This window comes from Microcaecilia unicolor, chromosome 8 (genome assembly GCF_901765095.1).
Source record: "Microcaecilia unicolor chromosome 8, aMicUni1.1, whole genome shotgun sequence".
NCBI lineage: Eukaryota > Metazoa > Chordata > Amphibia > Gymnophiona > Siphonopidae > Microcaecilia > Microcaecilia unicolor.
In genome coordinates, this window is record NC_044038.1 from 221,839,497 (window position 1) to 221,865,422 (window position 25,926).

General features: G+C 44.1%; 1 protein-coding gene across 5 annotated transcripts; it reads right to left on the minus strand.

Moving 5' to 3' along the window:
• Positions 1–1,290: 1,290 nt before the first annotated feature.
• OSER1 (oxidative stress responsive serine rich 1) lies at positions 1,291–25,005 on the minus strand. 5 transcript variants are annotated; one of them, XM_030211075.1, is made up of 6 exons: positions 24,825–25,005; positions 20,534–20,735; positions 15,309–15,361; positions 14,437–14,545; positions 9,001–9,111; positions 1,291–2,732 (listed from the first exon to the last, which is right to left on the minus strand). In XM_030211075.1, exons 4-6 carry the CDS (start codon positions 14,514–14,516, stop codon positions 2,048–2,050), a joined length of 876 nt encoding a protein of 291 aa, XP_030066935.1. In that variant the 5' UTR covers positions 14,517–14,545; positions 15,309–15,361; positions 20,534–20,735; positions 24,825–25,005; the 3' UTR covers positions 1,291–2,047. The 5 variants fall into 5 exon arrangements, with proteins under 5 accessions (XP_030066935.1, XP_030066933.1, XP_030066934.1 ...); XM_030211073.1 differs by lacking the exon at positions 15,309–15,361; XM_030211074.1 differs by lacking the exons at positions 15,309–15,361; positions 24,825–25,005 and adding an exon at positions 24,579–24,784.
• Between the last annotated feature and the right edge of the window lie 921 nt (positions 25,006–25,926).

The following is a 25,926-nucleotide window of genomic DNA, read 5'->3' on the forward strand; positions in this document are numbered from 1 at the left end:
GTTGAGGGTGCATTTGATTATAGTAGATTGTTGCCAGGCACTTTCACATGTTCCCCCAGCTTTCTTTAGCATCAAGCATAACACAAGCATGCATCTCTGCACATCAGCAAACATAGCTAGTCCAGATGTTCCAACTCCTGTGAAAATGAACACTTTCTGTAAAAGAAATCCCAGTTTTTAAAATGCTTCAAACATGAAGATAATCGGGGGGGGGGGGGGGGGGGGGGGGGGGATAGAACCTTAGCAGCATGCTCCATTTTTATCTTTAATCTCTTACAGTGCTAAGCACAGACTGTATCTACATCGTGCCCACACACCAACTTCTTTCTTAAGGTTTTAATGTTTTCAGTTTTGCTTTAATACACATTCTTTCCCCGCTGTACATGACTGAAACAAATGTGACCAACACTGTAAGGACAGGTGTGTTCCTATGATCTACAGAAAGAACCTCGTAATACTGCAATGTAGCACAAAAAAATGCCTTAGAATTTATCCTTTTGGCCAACTGATAGAAATGCTCTTAACATCTCTTTGCTTCTACAGGTAATAGTAGAAATACTCCCCAATATTATTTGTCAGATTTTTTTTTTTTTTTTTTGGGGGGGGGGGGGGGGGGGGGGGGAATGTTTTAAGAAAAACTAGATCCAATTTACAAACAAGAGCTGGCTGCATGCAACCTTACACCGCCTACGTGCAAATGAACAGGTCTGGTTTAATATACATATATCAAACATATAAACGGCGAGTGACCAAACTCACTCGCAAATGCGCAGTAGAGACTTCCCTCTCTGTCCCGCCCCCGCGTCAATACGTGATGACGAGGGCGGGACAGAGAGGGAAACTGCACTCCCCCCCTCCGAGATCGCCGCCCCCGGCAACCCCCCCCCCCCCACCCGGGCCCTCTGATCTCAATTAATTCAACTTACATCGCCGCAGCACGCAGATCAGCTGAGCTCCGGTCGGCCTTCCTTCCCTATGTCCCGCCCTCGCCGACAGTACTTCACACGAGGGCGGGACACAGGCAGAGAAGGAAGGCCAGGCCGACGGGAGCTCAGCTGATCTGCGTGCTGCGGCGATGTAAGTTGAATTAATAGCGAACAGAGGGCCCGGGCCGGGTGGAGGGGTGGCGGCAGCGGCGACTCCGGGGGAGGGGTACCGGTAGCGGTGACCTCGGGTGGGGGAAGGGGGCAGCGGCGACCTCAGGGGGGGGGGGTCCTTGGAAAACCCCCATTCCAATAGTAGCCCGTTTTAACGGTCTCAACGGCTAGTATTTTTATAAAGCAAGACAGATTGTGAACATGGAAGTTTTTATTTAATGACCAAAAGTAAATGTCATTCTACACAACTCCTTTTTTGGCAGAGTCAGCAATCTCTGAAATGATCTGAACCAGTATTAATAGCTCTTTTTTAAAGAGATTTATAAAAGCAGAAAAGACTAGTACATCTCAGTTCAAACTCATCTTAGAAAAGCTGGAAAGAAATTAGAATTTTGCTGTAATCCACTTACATTTAACACTACTAAAAAAAAAAAAACCCCAATATTTAACCACCAGGTTGAGCGTTAGATTTGCACTCCAAATGCAGTATTTAAAATCTATATCCAGATATCACTGTTGCCAGAAGCCATCCAGGCACCACCAATATTCGGCACCTGTATCAAAATAACTAATTAGTTAGCCGGGCACCGGTACTGTATGCTGGTGGTACCTGGGTACCTTCGGGCTACCTTGGCACTTTCTCTGATAGCGCTGAGGTGGTCAGAGATGATTTTGAATACTATCCAGATAATGCCGCTAAAAAGGTATGACTGCTCTTATCCAGGTTACGTGCAGGTAAATATCTGGACATATATTTTTAATCTAGCTGTTTAAGGATCGTGAAATACAAAGTGAGGATTTATTACAAGCAAAATCAATCAGCAAGGCAGAAGTTTAATCCAAGTGTGCCACTTAAGATTCCTCCCTGAAGTTCCCCAATTAGTTACACCCAGGTGTCTTCACACCATTCTTTTTTTTTTTTTGTTTCAAGCATTTTAAATGTGTTCCTCTCAGGTGTACATCATTTCTGCCATGTGAGACATTTTCTTTGGAATATACAAGTAATATTCCATGTATCCTGCAAGGTCCTCAATAGTCACATCATCCACTGAGGCCCTGGCTTGTTCTGAACAAGAGCGCGGGGATCCGGATATCCCTGTGCTTGAGTTCTGAGTTCGGTTTTGTAAAGACTGCGACTCCATCATTGTTTTCTCGCATTCCGATATCATATCTCGTAGCCCGGAAAAGGAGTACACTTCTATATCTTGCCAGGGCTTGCACTGGCATTCTTTGCTTCTGCAAGGACACTTTCTTGCTTCAGCCAGAGTAGACACAGACTGGAAATCTAAAGGACTGCTCGCTTTCAGATTTTTTTTGGAAGCCAATGGAATGGCAGAATTTTCTGAAGCTGGTTCTGTAGACAAAGGTTCCAACGGCTCAATACCAAACTTCCTGTAAACATTGACTCCGGGAGTGGAATTACATTGCTCACTTGCACAGAATTCAGGTTGGACTGAACTGCATAGGCCAAGGTTACCATCTGGCATTTCTGACTGACATTTGTGTTTTAGTTGGGTAGTGCAGGCAGACATTTTTGTACTGCAGTGTGTAAATCTAGGAGGATGCAAAACTGGTGACTTGGAACGCCTTCTACGCTGGTTTCTTGCTGTACCTCTTGAAGTCTTTCTTGTTGATCTATTGATAGAAGAGATATGATAATGGTATGTAAAACATGTTATCAGATTACCACAAACAAATGTCATATGGGGCAGAATTATTGTATAATGTAAAACATTGAAAGGAGGCTTGATGCAGATTTTCAGGAGAATCTATCTAAAACAAATACTGATCTCTGCAGGAGGTTGTCATTTTGGAAATGGTTTCTTATAGCTGCAACAGCTTATAAACAGACAGATTAAATGCCGATACAACCTTAAGAAAAGGCTAAGCTAAAATGGTACAAAGTCAGAAAAGTTATCAAATATGGAACGTGGATCATTCAGTCATGTTTCAAAATTGTCCGACTTTCCATTCACGCACTTCTAAAACCATAGTCAAGACGGCAGTCAGCCACAGAACAGGTGCAAGAATAAAGTCTAGACAGAGAGCACTGTTTCAGTTTCTCCCAAAGGAACGTAGATGGCATTTAGAAAGTCTGAAAATTTGCTTGATTTCCCAGTTATACCTCCTCTTTAATATTTTTTTCTTTACTTAGTTTAAGGCTCCTGTTTTGACAGATGGGAGGGAATGACCATCATGAGGTTTGTAATTTGGTATGCATTTCCAGTTTTAAATATTTTTATTTATTTTTGTTACATTTGTACCCCGCGCTTTCCCACTCATGGCAGGCTCAATGCGGCTTACATGGGGCAATGGAGGGTTAAGTGACTTGCCCAGAGTCACAAGGAGCTGCCCGTGCCTGAAGTGGGAATCCAACTCAGTTCCCCAGGACCAAAGTCCACCACCCTAACCACTAGGCCACTCCTCCACTGTTGCTACTATTTGAGATTCTACATGGAATGTTGCTATTCCACTAGCAACATTCCATGTAGAATCTCCAATAGTAGCAACATTCCATGTAGAATCTCCAACAGTAGCAACATTCTATGTAGAATCTTCTATAGTATCTATTTTATTTTTGTTACATTTGTACCCTGCGCTTTCCCACTCATGGCAGGCTCAATGCGGCTTACATGGGGCAATGGAGGGTTAAGTGACTTGCCCAGAGTCACAAGGAGCTGCCCGTGCCTGAAGTGGGAATCCAACTCAGTTCCCCAGGACCAAAGTCCACCACCCTAACCACTAGGCCACTCCTCCACTGTTGCTACTATTTGAGATTCTACATGGAATGTTGCTATTCCACTAGCAACATTCCATGTAGAATCTCCAATAGTAGCAACATTCCATGTAGAATCTCCAACAGTAGCAACATTCTATGTAGAATCTCCTATAGTATCTATTTTATTTTTGTTACATTTGTACCCTGCGCTTTCCCACTCATGGCAGGCTCAATGCGGCTTACATGGGGCAATGGAGGGTTAAGTGACTTGCCCAGAGTCACAAGGAGCTGCCTGTGCCTGAAGTGGGAATTGAACTCAGTTCCTCAGGACCAAAGTCCACCACCCCCAACCACTAGGCCACTCCTCCACTGTTGCTACTATTTGAGATTCTACATGGAATGTTGCTATTCCACTAGCGAAGTCAGCCCTTGCAGATCACCAATGTGGCCGCGCAGGCTTCTGTTTCTGTGAGTCTCACAGAAACAGAAGCTTGCGCAGTCTTCTACATGTGGAATAGCAACATTCCATGTAGAATCTCCAATAGTAGCAACATTCCATGTAGAATCTCCAATAGTATCTATTTTATTTTTGTTACATTTGTACCCTGCGCTTTCCCACTCATGGCACGCTCAATGCGGCTTACATGGGGCAATGGAGGGTTAAGTGACTTGCCCAGAGTCACAAGGAGCTGCCTATGCCTGAAGTGGGAATCGAACTCAGTTCCTCAGTTCCCCAGGACCAAAGTCCACCACCCTAACCACTAGGCCACTCCTCCACTGTTGCTACTATTTGAGATTCTACATGGAATGTTGCTATTCCACTAGCGAAGTCGGCCCTTGCAGATCACCAATGTGGCCACGTAGGCTTCTGTTTCTGTGAGTCTGACGTCCTGCACGTACGTGCAAGACGTCAGACTCACAGAAACAGAAGCCTGCGCAGCCTTCTACATGTGGAATAGCAACATTCCATGTATAATCTCCAACAGTAGCAACATTCCATGTAGAATCTCCAATAGTAGCAACATTCCATGTAGAATCTCCAATAGTATCTATTTTATTTTTGTTACATTTGTACCCTGCGCTTTCCCACTCATGGCAGGCTCAATGCGGCTTACATGGGGCAATGGAGGGTTAAGTGACTTGCCCAGAGTCACAAGGAGCTGCCTGTGCCTGAAGTGGGAATCGAACTCAGTTCCTCAGTTCCCCAGGACCAAATTCCACCACCCTAACCACTAGGCCACTCCTCCACTGTTGCTACTATTTGAGATTCTACATGGAATGTTGCTATTCCACTAGCAACATTCCATGTAGAAGTCGGCCCTTGCAGATCACCAATGTGGCCGCGCAGGCTTCTGCTTCTGTGAGTCTGACGTGCAGGACGTCAGACTCACAGAAACAGAAGCCTGCGCAGCCTTCTACATGTGGAATAGCAACATTCCATGTAGAATCTCCAACAGTAGCAACACTCCATGTAGAATCTCCAATAGTATCTATTTTATTTTTGTTACATTTGTACCCTGCACTTTCCCACTCATGGCAGGCTCAATGCGGCTTACATGGGGCAATGGAGGGTTAAGTGACTTGCCCAGAGTCACAAGGAGCTGCCTGTGCCTGAAGTGGGAATTGAACTCAGTTCCTCAGTTCCCCAGGACCAAAATCCACCACCCTAACCACTAGGCCACTCCTCCTAACCACTAGGCCACTCCTCCACTGTTGCTACTATTTGAGATTCTACATGGAATGTTGCTATTCCACTAGCAACATTCCATGTAGAAGTCGGCCCTTGCAGATCACCAATGTGGCCGCGCAGGCTTCTGCTTCTGTGAGTCTGACGTCCTGCACGTATGTGCAGGACGTCAGACTCACAGAAACAGAAGCCTGCGCAGCCTTCTACATGTGGAATAGCAACATTCCATGTAGAATCTCCAATAGTAGCAACATTCCATGTAGAATCTCCAATAGTATCTATTTTATTTTTGTTACATTTGTACCCTGCGCTTTCCCACTCATGGCAGGCTCAATGCGGCTTACATGGGGCAATGGAGGGTTAAGTGACTTGCCCAGAGTCACAAGGAGCTGCCTGTGCCTGAAGTGGGAATCGAACTCAGTTCCTCAGTTCCCCAGGACCAAAGTCCACCACCCTAACCACTAGGCCACTCCTAGTTGGGAAAGTCTTTAATTTACAGAAAAGATATGTAATTAAAAAACACAGTGGAAAACAAACTAGCAGATCAGTATAATATCCAGAAAACTTTATTGAAGATACCGTGTATAAGACAAATGCCCGACACAGGCCATGCTTCGCCCAACAATAGGGCTGCGTCGGGCTAGTGAGCAGACTATCTATCGACTAGCTGGCGTCACGCAGGATATGCTATTTTGAGCTACTCGAGCTGTTTTTTTATGAAGAAAATTTCTTATATCCTTGTCCTGATAGATTATTTGATACCGCTCTTATTCAAGAAAGATACAGACTAGCCCCTGACGCAGCCCTATTGTTGGGCGAAACACGGCCTGTGTCGGGCATTTGTCTTATACACGGTATCCTTCAATAAAGTTTTCTGGATATTATACTGATCTGCTAGTTTGTTTTCCACGTTGGATTTTGCAGATCGGTTGCCTTGTTGTTTTTTTGGGATTAAAAAAAACAAACACATGCACGGTTCTTATTTTGTGAGCTGTGCAGGTGTCATATTCTCTCTATACTACTGCAGTGGAAATTTTGCTTTCAATACAGGCTCAACAATTCTTTAAAGCTACGCTTGCCTGTAATCTTGTAGAAAGGTCACTTAACAGGTATGCTAAGCATTGCCTCTCAGTAAAAAAATAAAAACCGCCATTATTTCAAACTTTATAAAAGTACTGTTTCTGGGCAGGACCTCAAGACATCATGGCAATCTTTCTTGCTAGCAATCATATGCATAAAACTCCAGTCAGTCTTAACTGTTCCTAAGCTAGAGTCACCATCCCAACAAAAAAATTACAGGCCTGATATTCAAAGTGATTTAAACGGGCAGGACAGGCACCTGGCTATTTAAAGTGCTTGAGCAGCACTGTCCAGTTAACGGCCAACCCCCTAATCGAGGTTAGGGGCGGAGACTGAATGCAGCATGGCCCTAGCCAGTTAGTGGCGATAATCAGACTGCTAACCAGCTAGGTAAATGCATAAACTTAGAACAGCTCTGCCCTAAATTTATGCGCCAAATTTTAACTAGCTGGCTAACTAGCTAGCTCACTACCTCTCCACCCTCATCTCCCCCTATGGTCCCGCCCCTAACCTCCGCTCACAGGACAAAGCCCTTCTCTCAGTACCCTTCTCCACCACTGCCAACTCCAGGCTCCGCTCATTCTGCCTTGCCTCACCCTACGCCTGGAACAATCTTCCTTTACCCTTACGCCATGCCCCCTCCCTACCCATCTTCAAATCTCTGCTTAAAACTCACCTCTTCAATGCTGCCTTCGGCGCCTAACCGCTCGAGAAATATAAAATACCCCAATCTATCCACCCTATCAGATTAACTGTTCACTCGTCCTCTAGATTGTTCACTTGTCCTTAGTCTGTTCTCTTGTCGTTTAGATTGTAAGCTCTTTGAGCAGGGACTGTCCTTCTATGTTTGAATTGTACAGCGCTGCGTAACCCTAGTAGCGCTTTAGAAATGATTGTTGTTGTTGTTAACCCAGAACTGGTCTGAATACCAGGAAGTGCCCGGTTAAACTTACATCGGGTCTGGCAGCCCCCCCCCCCCCCCCATTCCAATCCCCTCTCCCACTCCTCACAGAAAATAGAAAAATTACAATTAGGCCTGGATATTCAATGCAGTGGCTGGACACAGCTCGGCACCAAATATCCCGGGCTAATTTAGCCAGGGACGGTGAGCGTTTGAAAAACTGACCACTGCCAGCTGAATATTGCCCTGCACGTTAAGTATACAACTCTATTTGAACCTGCAAACTAAGGGCTTCTTTTACTAAGCTGCGCTAGCGATTCACGCGTGGCAAATGAGAGGAAGCCCATAAGAATCGAATGGGCTTCCTCTCAACTGCCGCACCGGGAATCAGCGCAGATTAGTAAAAGTCAAAAGTAAATGTGGCCGCTAGAGCCATTAGTGCCGTACTAGCTCCCGCATTTACCTGTGCAGAATGCTCAGAAGCCCGGAGTGCGGGAACAAATGAGCGCGCAAACGAACAATGCAAGTAGCGTGTTAATATAGTCAAGCTCATGCTAATGAGGTCATTTTGTAACCCTCCACAATGCTCAGAAAAGAGCTCCTGAAACAAAACTGCCTTACCGCTGCAAAAGAATAACGCCAGGTCGGAGCAGGCGTTAAGCTTTTGGAAGAGAGGATTTCCCATGATTCTTTCTGCAAATTCTGCTGGGTTTTGACTGCTTTTGGAAGAAGAAGGAAGCCCGCGCATGCCCTTAAGCGTTGCTCGTGGGAAATAGCAGACCCAAGCAAAAGCACACGCTGTCTGTTTCCTGCGTATGAATTTGAAGTGTCCAAAAATAAAAAACGCCCAAAGTGAAAACACACATTGGTGTCCGTTCCCTGTGTCTAAATATGTGTCCAAGCTAAAAAAAAAATGTTTAAAACACTTATATTTAGACCACAGAAAATAGACACCAATGTGTGCTTACATTCAGGTTTTACCAGGTGCACGTGCAAAGGAGCCAAGCTTACAGTGGAATTCTTCTGCACCAAGAGCAATCCTCCCATAGAATGCCCTAATGCTCAATGCTATGAGCACGCTTATATTTGTATCTCAATGCGTTGAGCATTAAGGTGTTCCTGTGCTGTTCTGGTAGTATTTTTACAGCACTATTTGCAATAGTGCCGGAGATTTGAGCACCAGAGCTTAAGTCCCTAGTTCTCAACTCTTTCCCCAAGGCAGAACCAACCCTGTCACATTTTAGGATCTCCAGAATGAATCCACAAGACATTTGCATACGTAGGAAGACCAGTGCATGCGAATCTCTCATGGAAGGTAGGGTGGAGAACCAACTACACGGAAAATGCAGCAGTTTCACACTGAATTAACTGGTAAGTGGTTTTGTGGGCAATGAAAAATATTTTATAACAATGTGATTGCTAGGGAGAATTAAATAGTACGAATAAGCCTAGACTGTAGAGATGCCCGACTAGCATAAAATGAAAAGTACAGAGTAGACTTCCGTTCACGTCTTACCCATGCCAGCCTTCTTTAGATGTGCTCAACAGCTTAGCTTTAGCTTCTTCGACAGCTGCTCTGACCACCGTTTGCTGACCACCTTCACCAACACAAAGATGTGCTGTAGATCTGAACAGTGAAAAAAAACAAAACAAAACAGAAAAATAAAACAGATAAAACTAAACTTCATTTCAAAACTTTAAATGAACTGGTCTTTCTGTTAAGAGATATTTTGTACAGCACACTGACTAGAAGCAAAACTGAAGCGGTGTTCCCAAATACTATTTCTTAAATAGTAATGCTCATTAAGCTAACTTGGCAAAACTTTACCATCTGGAAATATAACTAAGATATTTACCTGTAGCTGGTTTTCTCCGAAGACAGCAGGCCAATTATTCTCACATCTGGGCAGTGGGTTGAGTAGTTGGGAGCGTGTTTGCCCCAAACCCCTGGGAAGTGGCGTCAGCCGACAGAACCCAGTGCGGACGCCGACTAGCTAACAAGGCAGAATTTTCTAGCAGCGTCCCACTGCGCATGCACTGGTACCTTCCTGCGTGACGTGCGAGAGCGGGTCCTCCAGTCAGGTGAAAAAGCAAAAAAAGTCTATGCTAAATACAACTCCTAGGGGAGGTGGGAGGGTATGCGAGAATAAATCGGCCTGCTGTCCTCAGACAACATCAGCGTTACCAAGGTATCTGCTCTCGCTTGAGGAAGGAAAGCCAGAGCCTGTACTGTATCTACAAGGGCTCCTATTTTGAACTGAACTGGTTCAAGATGGGACTTGGGATAATTTATAAGTCATAGTAACATAGTAGATGACGGCAGAAAAAGACCTGCACGGTCCACCCAGTCTGCCCAACAAGATAAACTCACATGTGCCATTTTTTGTGTATATCTTACCTTGATTTGTACCTATCTTTTTCAGGGCACAGACCGTATAAGTCTGCCCAGCACTATCCCCGCTTCCCAACCACCAGCCCTGCCTCCCACCACCGGCTAAGCTTCTGGGGATTCCTTCCTTCTGAGCAGGATTCCTTTATGTTTATCCCACGCATGTTTGAATTCTGTTACCGTTTTCCTCTCCACCACCTCCCGTGGGAGGGCATTCCAAGCATCCACCACTCTCTCCGTGAAAAAATACTTCCTGACATTTTTCTTGAGTCTGCCCCCCTTCAATCTCATTTCATGTCCTCTAGTTCTACCGCCTTCCCCTCTCCGGAAAAGGTTCGTTTGAGGATTAATACCTTTCAAATATTTGAACGTCTGTATCATATCACCCTTGTTCCTCCTTTCCTCCAGGGTATACATGTTCAGGTCAACAAGTCTCTCCTCATACGTCTTGCAATGCAAATCCCATACCATTCTTGTAGCTTTTCTTTGCACCGCTTCCATTTTTTTAACATCCTTCGCAAGATACGGCCTCCAAAACTGAAGACAATACTCCAGGTGGGGCCTCACCAACGTCTTATACAGGGGTATGAAAACCTCTTTCACATTGACTCCAAGGTTCCCTCCTACAACTCCCAGTCTGCGTAGATACGCTGCAACTACTGCCAGACACTTGGTGAAAACTCTGGGGGGAAGATGCCAGGCCAAACGGCAGAACGTGATGCTGATAGTGGTATTTTCCCCACTCGAAATCCAAGATACCTCCTGTGACCTGGAAGTATCGAAATGTGGGTATAGGCATCCTTTAAGTCCAGAGAGCATAGCCAATTGTTTTCCTGGGTGCCCAGGGACATCCTGAACTTTTCCTTTTCCAAAACCCTGCTCAGGGCTCTTATGTCTAGGATGGGCTGGAATCCCTTCCCTTCTTCCTCTGGTGGTACGGGTTCAACTGCTCAGGCCTGTAGAAGGTGAAGATTTCCTCTACACGTACCTGCTTGTGCAGAGAGCTGATGTAAGACTCTTTTGGTAGGCAATTTGGAGGCCAGAGACACCAATTCAGAGTGAAGGACTATTTGAAGAACCCACTGGTCGGAGGTTACGAAGGGCCATCTGTCCGGTAAGCAGTCTGAAATGGATAGTGTTTGAGTGGCTAAACTCTGCTGGAACCAGTCAACAGCGCTGGTCGGTGCGAAAAGGAGCTGAGCTATCCCGAGGGTATGTCCTTCTCTCATGTCAGACCGCCTACCCCTGAATTTGATAGGCATACACTGCCTCCATTATATGCAAATCTTTTGTGTATATTCATTGTGGATATCCTGAACACCTAACTCCAGGATTGAGTTGGGAAAACATTGCTCTAAAGCATCACATGACTCCGAGTAACAAGACAATATTATCACAAATGCTGTACTGCAAAACTGAAAATAATGAAAGTACAAAATTAAGAATAACTACTACTACTACTTATTTCTATAGCCCTACTAGACGTACGCAGCGCTGTACACTTGAACATGAAGAGACAGTATATAACTGAATTATAAACAGCATACTTGTTTCATCTGCTATATAGTACAAGCAATAAAAACATAAAGGACTATTTTACATGCTCATGTTCCAATGTGGTATATATCATTCAGTGTAAAAAATGTAACAAAGGATGCTCTATTGGAGAAACAGGCCAGATGCTTAAGAAAAGATTCAATCTGCACAGACATCACATGAAAATAGCCGGTGCCAATCAAGCCCCCACCCCTGTGGGCCAACACTTTACAAGACCAGAACACTGCACCAGTGATTTCACAGTAAGAATACTGAAAGGTAATTTTAAAACAATACAGGAACGTAAGACCTTTGAAATAAGAATGATTGATTATTTTGACACCCAACAAACAGGACTTAATAAGGATCTGGGTTTTCTAACCCATTATAAACCATAAAGCTGTATTTCTCTGTTTAATACCCTCCTCTCACCTACCAACACCCATCCTGTTAGAATATCAATGAAATGCTTTGATGTCCCCAAGCATACCCCCACCCTCCCACTGTCAAAGTAATGCTTGGATGTTTCTCTTTATATACTATCTGCTAATACATTTGCTTATTTCCGATCTGAGGAAGAAGGGCAACCTTCGAAAGCTAATCAAGAAATGTATTAAGTTATGTCCAATAAAAAAGGTATCATCTTATTTTCTTTTCCATGTTTTATTTTGTTTGATTTCTATTGATAACCTTTAAGAGTGGACTAACACGGCTACCACACCTCTCTAGTACAAGCAATAAACAAAAATGGAAACGACCTCGTCGAACTCTGTGCTTTAGAGGCCTTTTTTCTAGTGTGCTAAAGTTTTTACAAAGTCTCTGCGTTAACTTATTTCCTTGTATTATCCCAAACAAGTTCGGGTTCAATGTGGCAAACATCAAACCTTTAAAGCAAATTACAATAAGAGAAGTATAACAGCATGCTGACATCATATTATATCTCTGTTATTTGAATTTAAGTGCTGTTAAATGTGTATATTTTGATCCAGTTTCATGGTAGCCCTACTATTAGGTTTCAATTTGCTGTTCTGAACTATTGTTATGCTGTTAACAAAATTGTAAGTTTTATGTTAAACTGCACATGTTGTACACCGCCTTGGGTGAACCTCTTCATAAAGGTGGTTAATAAATCCTAATCCTATATAATAAAACTCACCCTCAACGTTCTGAGGACACTGACGTCAGTGTCACTTCCTTTGAGCACTTCCTTCGGGTTCGAAGGGTTCGTGGTGGTGAAGCCACCGAAATCACTGTCTCTGGGCCCTGCCCTCACGTCAAACGTTGACGTTGAGGGCAGAGCAATGGCGTCACAGATCGAGGGCGGAGCAATGGCGTCAGTGGCTTCACAACGAACAAGGACTCAGGAGATGAAGGTGGCGTGTGTTGATGAGGTGCGAAGCAATGGCGTCAGTGGCTTCACAACAACGAAGAGGTGGGTAGGGAGAGGGGGTTGGGGAGGAAAACCTTGCTAGCGCCCATTTCATTTGCTCCAGAAACGGGCCTTTTTTACTAGTAATAAATAACTATTGGTGGTGATCCCAATATGTTCCTAAACAGTTACCACACTGAAAACACTTTTATCATGTGGTTAAGTGCATCGATAGCACAGATGTAAGCCTCTTGGAAAGGAAGAAGGTGATGCATGCAAATGAATCTATGCCATCTGCACTGGCAACTTGTGTGATAAGTTACTATATACTAACCGCAGTGTGCAATCTGCATCCGTAAGTACATAAGTATTGCCATACTGGGAAAAACCAAAAGGTCCATCGAGCCCAGCATCCTGTTTCCAACAGTGGCCAATCCAGGTCACAAATACCCGGCAAGATCCCAAAAATGCACAAAACATTTTATACTGCTTATCCCAGAAATAGTGGATTTTCCCCCAAGTCTATTTAATAACGGTCTATGGACTTTTCCTTTAGGAAGCCGTCCAAACCTTTTTTAAACTCCGCTAAGCTAACCGCCTTTACCACATTCTCTGGCAACGAATTCCAGAGTTTAATTACACATTGAGTGAAGAAATATTTCTCCGATTCGTTTTAAATTTACTACATTGTAGCTTCATCGCATGCCCCCTAGTCCTAGTATTTTTGGAAAGCGTGAACAGACGCTTCACATCTACCCGTTCCACTCCACTCATTATTTTATAGACCTCTATCATATCTCCCCCTCAGCCGCCTTTTCTACTACTACTATTTAGCATTTCTATAGCGCTACAAGGCGTACGCAGCGCTGCACAAACATAGAAGAAAGACAGTCCCTGCTCAAAGAGCTTACAATCTAATAGACAAAAAATAAAGTAAGCAAATCAAATCAATTAATGTGTACAGGAAGGAGGAGAGGAGGGTAGGTGGAGGCGAGTGGTTACAAGTGGTTACGAGTCAAAAGCAAGTCTCCAAGCTGAAGAGCCCTAGCTGCTTTAGCCTTTCCTCATAGGGAAGTCGTCCCATCCCCTTTATCATTTTCGTTGTCCTTCTCTGTACCTTTTCTAATTCCACTATATCTTTTTTGAGATGCGGCAACCAGAACTGAACACAATATTGGAGGTGCGGTCGCACCATGGAGCGATACAAAGGCATTATAACATCCTCATTTTTGTTTTCCATTCCTTTCCTAATATCTAACATTCTATTTGCTTTCTTAGCCGCAGTTAGCAACAGTCACACCAGTGCAGTAACAGTTACCACAGCCATTCACTAACTGCTTAGTGTGCTTTAGTAAGACCCTCCCCCCCCCCCCAGGTCTCATCTCAGCAAAACTACTAATCACAGGAGACAATTTTAAGAAAAGAAAATCATATTACTCAAGCTCTGTATCAAGAGAGCACAACTCCATCTCTCAATGACAACAGTCAGCCTTGTGTGACAACATAAGTAAAATTATGTAACGTAGCATAATTCTCTTAATAGGCTTTTTCAGTCTAATACATTTTCATTTTGGATTTCCTGAAAGCTGACCCGCTGTACCCCTGCTCTAGAAGACCAGTTCAATATTCACTACCTTATCTCATGCCACACTACTTACCCTTCTGCATCCACTCTTAGCTTTTTGAAAGCTGTTTGGAGATGGTCATCTTCTGCATCTTTAGTTTCTGATTCCATCATTGAGTTATTAAAGCTTTATCAATCACCCCCTAAAGAAAAAATATACAAGACATCTGTGCATGTCAACAATAATGCGGAAAACAAATTATTAAAAGTTCTCTGAAAGTACAAAAGCCATGTAATTATTGGCTATATGACTGTCGAAAGTTGCAGGTTATAAGACCTATGTTAAAATTAAATAATTAAGGGGTTCTTTTACTAAGCTGTTGTATAAAGTGGCCATAGCGTACTCATATATGGAGTTTTCCTGTTCACTAAGGCCATTTTTACCGCAGCAGTAAAACTGACGATCTTCCCTTTTTTTTGCATCAATGGTCATGCACTAGTATTGCTACTAACACATGGCCATTAAGAAGTATCGTGTTAGCACTTACCAACACCTATGGCAGTAGGGCTCACAAAGTAATCCTGCACTAATCAGTTAGTATGGTGATGTAGTTGTGCTGATAATTAATATTTTTTGTGCACGTGTGCGCCAATTTCAACTTACTGCAGGATGCCTGAGCACATTTTGTAGATGCCATTTTAAGCTGTGGTAAGCACACACTACCGCTTTCCCCAGTTTAGTAAAAGGAGCCCTAAAAGATTACTTTGACACAGAGACAGCATGCACTGTAACACCCTATTATGCTTTTATTCAGATTATTTCTGAGAGCATGGAGAACAGAGGAACCATAAAAAGAACAGAATACACCTTCGCAAATCCAAAAGACAAAAATCACAGTGTGGAGATGGCTAAAGGGATATGCTGTCCAACAAAAACAATCCCACATGGCCTGTTTCGCAAACTACCTGCATCAGAGGGTCCAACAATCCTAGATTGGCACATGGTCTCCTACTATTGTCTATTGGAAAACAAACCAACAAAAGAAAAAACACCAAATGGGACCGATTCTGTTCAATATATTTGTGAGTGACATTGCCGAAGGGTTAGAAGGTAAAGTTTGCCTATTTGCGGATGATACTAAGATTTGTAACAGAGTGGACACCCGGGAGGGAGTGGAAAACATGAAAAAGGATCTGAGGAAGCTAGAAGAATGGTCTAAGGTTTGGCAATTAAAATTCAATGCGAAGAAATGCAAAGTGATTCACTTAGGGAATAGAAATCCTCGGGAGACGTGTGTGTTAGGCAGGGAGAATCTAATAGGTACGGACGGGGAGAGGGATCTTGGGGTGATAGTATCTGAGGATCTGAAGGCGATGAAACAGTGTGACAAGGCGGTGGCCGTAGCTACAAGGTTGTTAGGCTGTATAGAGAGAGGTGTGAATAGCAGAAGAAAGGAGGTGTTGATGCCCCTGTATAAGTCGTTGGTGAGGCCCCACCTAGAGTACTGTGTTCAGTTTTGGAGGCCGTACCTTGCGAAGGATGTAAAAAGAATTGAAGCGGTGCAAAGAAAAGCTACGAGAATGGTAAGGGATTTGCGTTACAAGACGTATGAGGAGAGACTTGATGACCTGAACATGTATACCCTGGAGGAAAGGAGAAACAGGGGTGATATGATACAGATGTTCAAATATTTGAAAGGTATTAATCTGCAAACGAACCTTTTCCGGAGGTGCGAAGGCACTAGAACGAAAGGACATGAAATGAGATTGAAGGGAGGCAGACTCAAGAAAAATATCAGGAAGTATTTTTTCACGGAGAGAGTGGTGGATGCTTGGAATGCCCTCCCGCGGGAGGTGGTGGAGATGAAAACGGTAACGGAATTCAAACATGTGTGGGATAAACAAAGGAATCCTGTTCAGAAGGAATGGATCCTCAGGAGCTTAGCTGAGATTGGATAACAGAGCCGGTACTGGGAGGCGGGGCAGACTTATACGGTCTGTGCCAGAGCCGATGGTGGGAGGCGGGGACAGTGCTGGGCAGACTCGTACGGTTTGTGCCCTGAAAAGACAGGTACAAATCAAGGTAAGGTATACACAAAAAAGTGGCACATTTCTTGGGCAGACTGGATGGACCGTGCAGGTCTTTTTCTGCCGTCATCTACTATGTTACTATAAGACGGCATTAAGTACTCACACTTAGGTGCATACAGGTATATATACCCACTTATGCTAGTATTCTAAAAAGGAAAGTCGATTCCTATTTTCCTTTAATACTACTTAACAGTCTGTGCCCTGAAAAGGACAGGTACAAATCAAGGTAAGGTATACACAAAAAGTAGCACATATGAGTTTATCTTGTTGGGCAGACTGGATGGACCGTGCAGGTCTTTTTCTGCCGTCATTTACTATGTTACTATGTACTATCATAGCAACTGATGGTAGATAAAGACCTGACTGGTCCATCTAATCTGCCGAACAATCATACTCATTAAGAAGTCATGATTATACCAACAAAGAATATAATATAAAATACTTCTCTCGGGTATTTCTAGGACACAGAGCGTAGAAGTCCACCCGGCCCAGTCTTTAGGTTCCAAGACTATTGAAGTTGCTATGGAAGCCCACTCCAGCCTATCGTTCTCATGAGAGGAAGTCACAATTCTGGACTGCCTATCGTCACCTTCTGCTATCCTCACATGTCATTAGAGGTCAGCAAAAAGTGATCACATCCAGATCCAGGATTGCTCTACAAGGTATACGAGAGTCATTTCTTCAGGCTTTTTTTTTTTTTTTTACAACCAAGAGAATAGGAGTCCACATGCCAATATAGAATTGCTGGACCCAGTGCAGGCAATCCCCCCCCCCCCCCCCCCCCCCAGTGTCATTTACTGTTCAGTTTCCCTTTGGCCATTTCCGCTCTGTACTTTGTCTTAGCACGCAGGAGAACGAGAGACGGACAAACCTGTTCTAATCCAGTCAGGTGTACTCTATGTAAACACTTCCTAGCTGATGTTAGGACTACATACATCCCATTCATAACCATTTCCTTCAACTATAAAATGTGTTACAACCTAATGAGTGTTAAATAGCAATTGTGAAACAGTAAATGAGAAACATTTCCTTGGTGGCTTCACTGGCTTGCCCGATACTTACCACAGTTTGGTGTTGCAGGGAGCTCTTCCCCTGACGAAGCCCCAGGTGGCGAAACGGGACCGTCGGGGAGCCCCTGGTTGGAGCAGCAACAAGCTAAGTAGCTGTGGTGTTTAATATTTGCCAAAGACGTGTGTGATAGGTAGCACCGTCACAGAGTAGCAGCACACAAACGAATATTGCGGGAGGAGGTTGGTAGAGGACCAGTGATTATATGATTACGGCCACATGAATATCATTTTATTGATTAAAAAGGTGGCACTGGTCTGAGGTCCTCTCCTCCTCTGTTTCACAATTGCTATTTAACACTCGCTGTTTCCAAGTTGTTATTACTTATAATTCAGCGGAGTGATTCCCGTGACTTTTTGTTACAACCTAATGACCAATACATTTGTAGTTAGCATGGGATTGGTACCGTGAAGAAAAACTGGAGCAATCTTATAAAAGAATTTGAGCTAACGCACAAATGCCTGAACCAAAATTAAATTAGCTCATCCCTATTAATTGTCTTTCTTTGAGCACATCTAACCCAGTCTAGACACGAGGGTGTTTGTGCCATCTGTTGGCAAGAGAGCGAAACCCACATACTTAGAGGTCTGACGAAACAATAAGAACATATGGAACTATGGGTACCATTTCCACAACACGGATAATTAACTTTGCTTTGGATCCAGATTGTGGATGCAAAAACAGACTGTGATCCCTCAAGGGACAGAAAAAATACCTTTATATTATATATGTAAACTGCTTTCGTTGTACCACAGAAAGGCGGTATATCAAATCCCTTACCCCATTACCTAATATTCACATTGTTCCAGGGAAATTTCTATTACCTAACAAACCATATTTCCTGTGAAAAAGAATGAGCTAACAACAGTTCTTAAAGTTATGCTATCATAATAGGATAAGTCATCATATAGCTAACATCAGTTTACTTTCATAAATGATATTTACAAATCTACTTCATGAGAGGAGCACAGTTTTGTGCTGTAATTCCACTACCAACCTTAAGTATGATTTCCAGAATTATAAATGCGGGTACCAAGAAACACTGAAAAGCATAAAAGTTCTCTTATGGGCAGATGTGTCAAAATGTCGTGGAATTGCAAAGCAGAAAACATGGACAGCTTTGCAGGTCTTAAAGAATAAAGTGCAGGGTGCTATATTGGGTCTTTCCTGCGGAGCAATCTTAGCCCTTTGCCGGTGTGAGCACCATTCAGGCAAGCAGTTGCTTATAACATTTAAAATGTTCGGGTGGTTCCCCCTGAAGAAGGGAAGCGAAATGCGGTCCAGCATTTAAGAGAGAAAAATGTAATGCGGTTCAGCATTGGGGAATCAAGTTGTTTGTAACTACCCTGTGGAGGGCTTGCCCATTCACCCGATACTTGTGAAACCTATACAATGAAAGCCACAGGATAATGTGGTGGTTGGTAAACAGCAGTGCTGACAATTCCTGTGTGCAATAGTTCCTATATGCCAAGGAGGAGCCACGTAACCAGCTGCTGAAAACTGACTAACAAAAGGTCACACAGTGGATGTCGTTATGACGGTTTTACAGCATATTATAGCAGTGGACAGTGCTATGAACTGTCTGCCTCATCAATGTGATGAAGCAGGATTTTTTTCATGTATAATGGTTTGATATTTAAATTTCTAAAGACATTTTAGATAACTAGTATATAGGGTGAGTGGTGGTTGAAAGGTGATGAATGAGTGGTTTAATGTTTAAAGTTAATAGCTGGTATAAGGCATAAGTATTTATAATAAAGAGACATTTGCATATATAAGTTGGAGTTTAGTATGGTGTAATGTTGTTTATATACTCCGACTGAATTGGTTCCCCCCCCCCCCCCCTTTTTTTTTGTAAGATTGTAGGCTATACTGGGTCTGCCAATTCCTGTGAACTAGCAGTAAAGGAAGACTGTAGATTTACAATTTAGGTCCTCTTTGCTCAGCTTACTTGTAGGACATAAAAGATGGGCAAAAAATGTACAAACGTCACGGATACTCTACGGTAAACTGACAATAGTGTGTGTTGCTGTCAACACTGAAAAATGTCATATCTGCATTCCAATGAACTGACTTTACTGCTATATGGCAATGAAGACTGCACGTGATTTGTGTATGTCATCAAAATTCCTAGGACAAATGCACTTCCTGTATTTCAAATACATTACAGCTGGCTCTAAAGGAGCTGTTCCACTCTGCTGTGCTTCAGTGTCTTTATTATTTTCCCCTCAATATACAGCATACCATATTTCTATTTTTTATATATATATATATATATATATATATATATATATATATATATATATATAACTCACCCTCAACGTTCTGAAGACAGTGACATCAGTGAAGCCAAGCCCTGACTTCCCTCAAAAAGGTTCGAAGGTTCGTGGTGGTGAAGCCACCAAAATCGCTCCGGGCCCTGCCCTCGAGGGCGGAGCAATGGCAGAACAACGAAGGGGTTGGCAAGGAGGGAGGCAGGGAGGCGGGAAATCGCTACGGGCCCCGCCCTCGAGGGCAGAGCAAGGGCAGAACGAAGGGGCAAGGGCAGAACGAAGGGGTTGGCAGGGAGGGAGGGAGGGAGGCAGGGGGGTGGGAAATCGCTACGGGCCCCGCCCTCGCGTCAAACGTCATGACGTTAAGGGCGCAGCAATGCCACAACAACGAAGGGGTTGGCGGCGGCAGGGGGGGGGGTGTTGCCGACGAAAACCTTGCTAGCGCCCGTTTCATTTGCTCAGAAACGGGCCTCTTTTACTAGTCTAATTATAAATGAAGTATGCATCTGCTTTGTTTTTCCATCAACATTACAATTCTATATCAGTGGTTGATTTGCTGATGTAATTCTTTCCCCACATACGGTGCGCACATAGACTGGTTCCACCAATCTGTAAGATGAAAGTTAAGCTCAGAGGCTTCTGAGAACAAATGTATTTAAAGTAGCGACTACAGTCAAGCTATTTTAGCGCTTTTCTATAAAAGGATTTGTAAAATGTTTACCCCTGATTTCATACAAAATTATTAGGAGATATGCCAACCTCTTTTATGCTTATTTGAAGCACTGTCTTTTGGACTTTTTGGCAATTATGGGTTTTGAGACACATTCACAGCTGCAGAGTATCCCAACGAGAGAGTCAGAGTAATGCAGGGTTGTGGAATCTTCTCGGCTGTTTTCTACACGTGGAAAAATGCTGACCTTCTGAGTTTACATACTTGTAGGATGAGGTCATAGAAAAACATCTGTAATGTAATGACAATAAGAGAGCAAAAGGTTATGATTGATTGGTATCTATAAAATCAGATTTTTGTGCCTTTACCTTAAATGAAGAATGCTGGTTTTCAATAAAGATCAAACTATTCTTTCTAAATTAAAATATATATACAGTGGGGGAAATAAGTATTTGATCCCTTGCTGATTTTGTAAGTTTGCCCACTGACAAAGACATGAGCAGCCCATAATTGAAGGGTAGGTTATTGGTAACAGTGAGAGATAGCACATCACAAATTAAATCCGGAAAATCACATTGTGGAAAGTATATGAATTTATTTGCATTCTGCAGAGGGAAATAAGTATTTGATCCCCCACCAACCAGTAAGAGATCTGGCCCCTACAGACCAGGTAGATGCTCCAAATCAACTCGTTACCTGCATGACAGACAGCTGTCGGCAATGGTCACCTGTATGAAAGACACCTGTCCACAGACTCAGTGAATCAGTCAGACTCTAACCTCTACAAAATGGCCAACAGCAAGGAGCTGTCTAAGGATGTCAGGGACAAGATCATACACCTGCACAAGGCTGGAATGGGCTACAAAACCATCAGTAAGACGCTGGGCAAGAAGGAGACAACTGTTGGTGCCATAGTAAGAAAATGGAAGAAGTACAAAATGACTGTCAATCGACAAAGATCTGGGGCTCCACGCAAAATCTCACCTCGTGGGGTATCCTTGATCATGAGGAAGGTTAGAAATCAGCCTACAACTACAAGGGGGGAACTTGTCAATGATCTCAAGGCAGCTGGGACCACTGTCACCACGAAAACCATTGGTAACACATTACGACATAACGGATTGCAATCCTGCAGTGCCCGCAAGGTCCCCCTGCTCCGGAAGGCACATGTGACGGCCCGTCTGAAGTTTGCCAGTGAACACCTGGATGATGCCGAGAGTGATTGGGAGAAGGTGCTGTGGTCAGATGAGACAAAAATTGAGCTCTTTGGCATGAACTCAACTCGCCGTGTTTGGAGGAAGAGAAATGCTGCCTATGACCCAAAGAACACCGTCCCCACTGTCAAGCATGGAGGTGGAAATGTTATGTTTTGGGGGTGTTTCTCTGCTAAGGGCACAGGACTACTTCACCGCATCAATGGGAGAATGGATGGGGCCATGTACCGTACAATTCTGAGTGACAACCTCCTTCCCTCCGCCAGGGCCTTAAAAATGGGTCGTGGCTGGGTCTTCCAGCACGACAATGACCCAAAACATACAGCCAAGGCAACAAAGGAGTGGCTCAGGAAGAAGCACATTAGGGTCATGGAGTGGCCTAGCCAGTCACCAGACCTTAATCCCATTGAAAACTTATGGAGGGAGCTGAAGCTGCGAGTTGCCAAGCGACAGCCCAGAACTCTTAATGATTTAGAGATGATCTGCAAAGAGGAGTGGACCAAAATTCCTCCTGACATGTGTGCAAACCTCATCATCAACTACAGAAGACGTCTGACCGCTGTGCTTGCCAACAAGGGTTTTGCCACCAAGTATTAGGTCTTGTTTGCCAGAGGGATTAAATACTTATTTCCCTCTGCAGAATGCAAATAAATTCATATACTTTCCACAATGTGATTTTCCGGATTTAATTTGTGATGTGCTATCTCTCACTGTTACCAATAACCTACCCTTCAATTATGGGCTGCTCATGTCTTTGTCAGTGGGCAAACTTACAAAATCAGCAAGGGATCAAATACTTATTTCCACCACTGTATGTATAAACTGATCGTCAGTAATTGCTGCAGTTCTGGATCGTCATCATCTTCAAAACTGAAAACACAGCCACAGACTCCAATCAACTTCTACCAAACAGCAGTAGCATGGGTTACTGATGTCCCCACTCAGCACACGACCACTTCCTTTTTCCAACAGCTCACTTAGGCCAAGAGGTTTTTTTTTTTTTTGTAATCTTGGGTGATTTACAACTAGTATGTATTTGTGCGCAGTAGCCACCTTGTTGAGGTTTGGTCTAGAAAGATGTATGAGATTATCACATAGGGTACCTAATAAGAACTGGAAATAGAAAAGTAATCTACTATATCCCCCCCCCCCCCCCCCCCCCACTTTGATACATACCACTTGTAAAGCTAGTGTAATCTATAGCTTGAAAGTGTCATGAATTCCATTTATCCTAGTACATATAGCACAGCTTAACATAAATATATAGTATACAAATAGTAGGCATGTTACCACAGTTTTTAAATATAGATATATATCTAGAGGAGTTTACTACATAATTGAACTGTTATTATTGTCATCATGCTGCTAAATTATCTACAGCAAATTTTTGCTTTCCAGATCCTACCTTACTTTGATCATGTGAGAACATTTCAAAATTAGGAGCCGAGCTCTCCCCCAGCAAACTACACCGGGCAGTAAGGGAGTGACAGCCGTTGAGTGCCTCAAAATACAAGTCATCACAGCCCTCCGGAGACCTGAGCTTTCGGATTAAAAAACTTACTTTGTGCAGCCCAGAAGCGAAGCGACAGATCACACACCAACATGTGTTTGTTTTCCAACACGTCCTAGGACTCTTGCTTAGACGGGTTAGAAATCCACGTAAACACACAAACTGTACTGTGAAGCAAACAGCTGCTCTTAGCCCACGTTAAGACCTTTTATTTTTTATTTGTACCCCGCGCTTTCCCCACTCATGGCAGGCTCAATGCGGCTTAGGTACTTATTTGTACCTGGGGCAATGGAGGGTTAAGCCCAGAGTCACAAGGCGCTGCCTGTGCCTGCAGTGGGAATCGAACCCAGTTCCCCAGGACCAAAGTCTACCACACTAACCACTAGGCGATTCCTCCACTAGCAACATTCCACGTAGAAGCCTGACTCACAGAAACAGAAGCCTGCGCAGTTGCAAGGGCAGGCTTCTACATGGAACGTTGCTAGTGGAATAGCAACATTAACGTTCCATGTAGAACCTCAAATAGTAGCAACAGATTCTCAATAGTAGCAACATTCCATCTAGAATCTCCAATAGTTGCAACATTCCATGCAGAATCTCAAATAGTAGCAACAGAATCTCAATAGTAGCAACATTCCATGCAGAATCTCAAATAGTAGCAACAGAATCTCAATAGTAGCAACATTCCATGCAGAATCTCAAATAGTAGCAACAGAATCTCAATAGTAGCAACATTCCATCTAGAATCTCCAACAGTAGCAACATTCCATGTAGAATCTGAAATAGGGAAAGGGAACTGGGACTTGATATGCTGTCTTTCTGTGGGGTTTACATATTATATACAGGTACTTATTTGTACCTGGGGCAATGGAGGGTTAAGTGACTTGCCCAGAGTCACAAGGCGCTGCCTGTGCCTGCAGTGAGAATCGAACCCAGTTCCCCAGGACCAAAGTCTACCACACTAACCACTAGGCGACTCCTCCACTAGCAACATTCCATGTAGAAGCCTGACTCACAGAAACAGAAGAGAAGCCTGTGCAGCCTTCTACATGGAACGTTGCTAGTGGAATAGCAACATTAACGTTCCATGTAGAATCTCAAATAGTAGCAACAGAATCTCAATAGTAGCAACATTCCATCTAGAATCTCCAACAGTAGCAACATTCCATGTAGAATCTGAAATAGGGAAAGGGAACTGGGACTTGATATGCTGTCTTTCTGTGGGGTTTACATATTATATACAGGTACTTATTTGTACCTGGGGCAATGGAGGGTTAAGTGACTTGCCCAGAGTCACAAGGAGCTGCCTGTGCCTGCAGTGGGAATCGAACCCAGCTCCCCAGGAGGACCAAAGTCCACCACTCTAACCACTAGGTCACTCCTCCATTTATTTACTTATTTGCAACTCACGTGGTTCAGATCCATCGGCCACTTGGCTAAATTCTTGAGGGCTCCCGATGGAGAGCAGAAACCTGGCAAGACGGTACCGTCCCCGGACCCCAAAGGAGGGCAGAGGCTGACCCAGGCCCCGCCCCGAAGTCACCTGAGGCTGAAGCCCACACGGTTATGTCCCGCGTTTGAACGGGAGGGGGGGAAAGGCCCAGGGCCTGGCTTCGGCCACCGTCCGGTTTTTCTCAGCTTCTGAACGTTTCTTACCCTGGTATCGCCCGGTCTTACGGCGCTGGAGGCGGGGGCTGTGAAGTGTTGATGGTACCGCCGCCGCCACAGCAGCACGACCCTCGGCTCTCGTCCCTCCCGGGCTTTTCTTGTTGTTTATTCTTGAACGCACAGTGACTCTGCAACCCCGCTCCCCGTGACGTCACCAAAACAACCACCGACGGCCCGGGAGGCTAGAGCGCCCGTCGCCGCGGGGGGTGACGGGAAGGGAGAGTTGGACGCTAGAGCGCAGGCCGCATGGGCGGATCAGCTGAGCTCAAGGAGGTTAGATTGAGAACAGGAGACGGTTGAAGAAAAGTATGGGATGACGTGAGAAAGTTGAAGCCAATCGGGTTACTCTGTGTTTCCCCTTCCCCGTGCAGCCGTCATCTAGTACACTCAAAGCAAAGCAAGCAAACCTTTGGGCTGCTGCATCCTCGTTGTCGTTCTTTACTGTTGGTGGCATTTTTATTTAATCTCACTTATATTTTCAAACTAGTAATAAAGGCCTGTTTCACACACACATATGAAACGGGCGCTAGCAAGGTTGTCCTCGGAGTGTGTATGTTTGGGAGAGTGTATGTGAGAGTGAGTGTGTGTGAGAGAGAGAGAGTGAAAGTGCGAGTGTGTGTGTGTGAGAGAGAGAGAGAGAGTCTGGGTGTGAGTGTATGTGTGAGAATGAGAGTGTGTGCAAGTGCTGTATGTGAGACACAGTGTGATTGTGAGTGTGTTTCACACAGATTCAGCGTGTGCGTGAGAGAGAGTGTGTGTGATACTCAGATGCTCTGTGAGACTGAGTGTATGAAACCAAGCGAGTGTGTGAGTGATTGTGTGACACAGAGAGTGAATGTGATATACTGTGAGACATAGAGTGTGTGAGAGAGAGAGAGAGACAGAAAGACATTGTCTGTGAGAGAGAGTGTGTGTGTGACAGAGATACCACCCTCCCTCCCTCCCTCTCTCTGTCTGGTGTCAGCCCCCCCCCCCCCTTCTATCTTTCTGGTGTTTGAGATTCCCACCACTGCACCCAAGCAATTGGTGTGCGAGATTGAGTGTGTGTGTGTGTGTGGGGGGGGGGGGGGTTCAGGAAGCGCTACCAGAT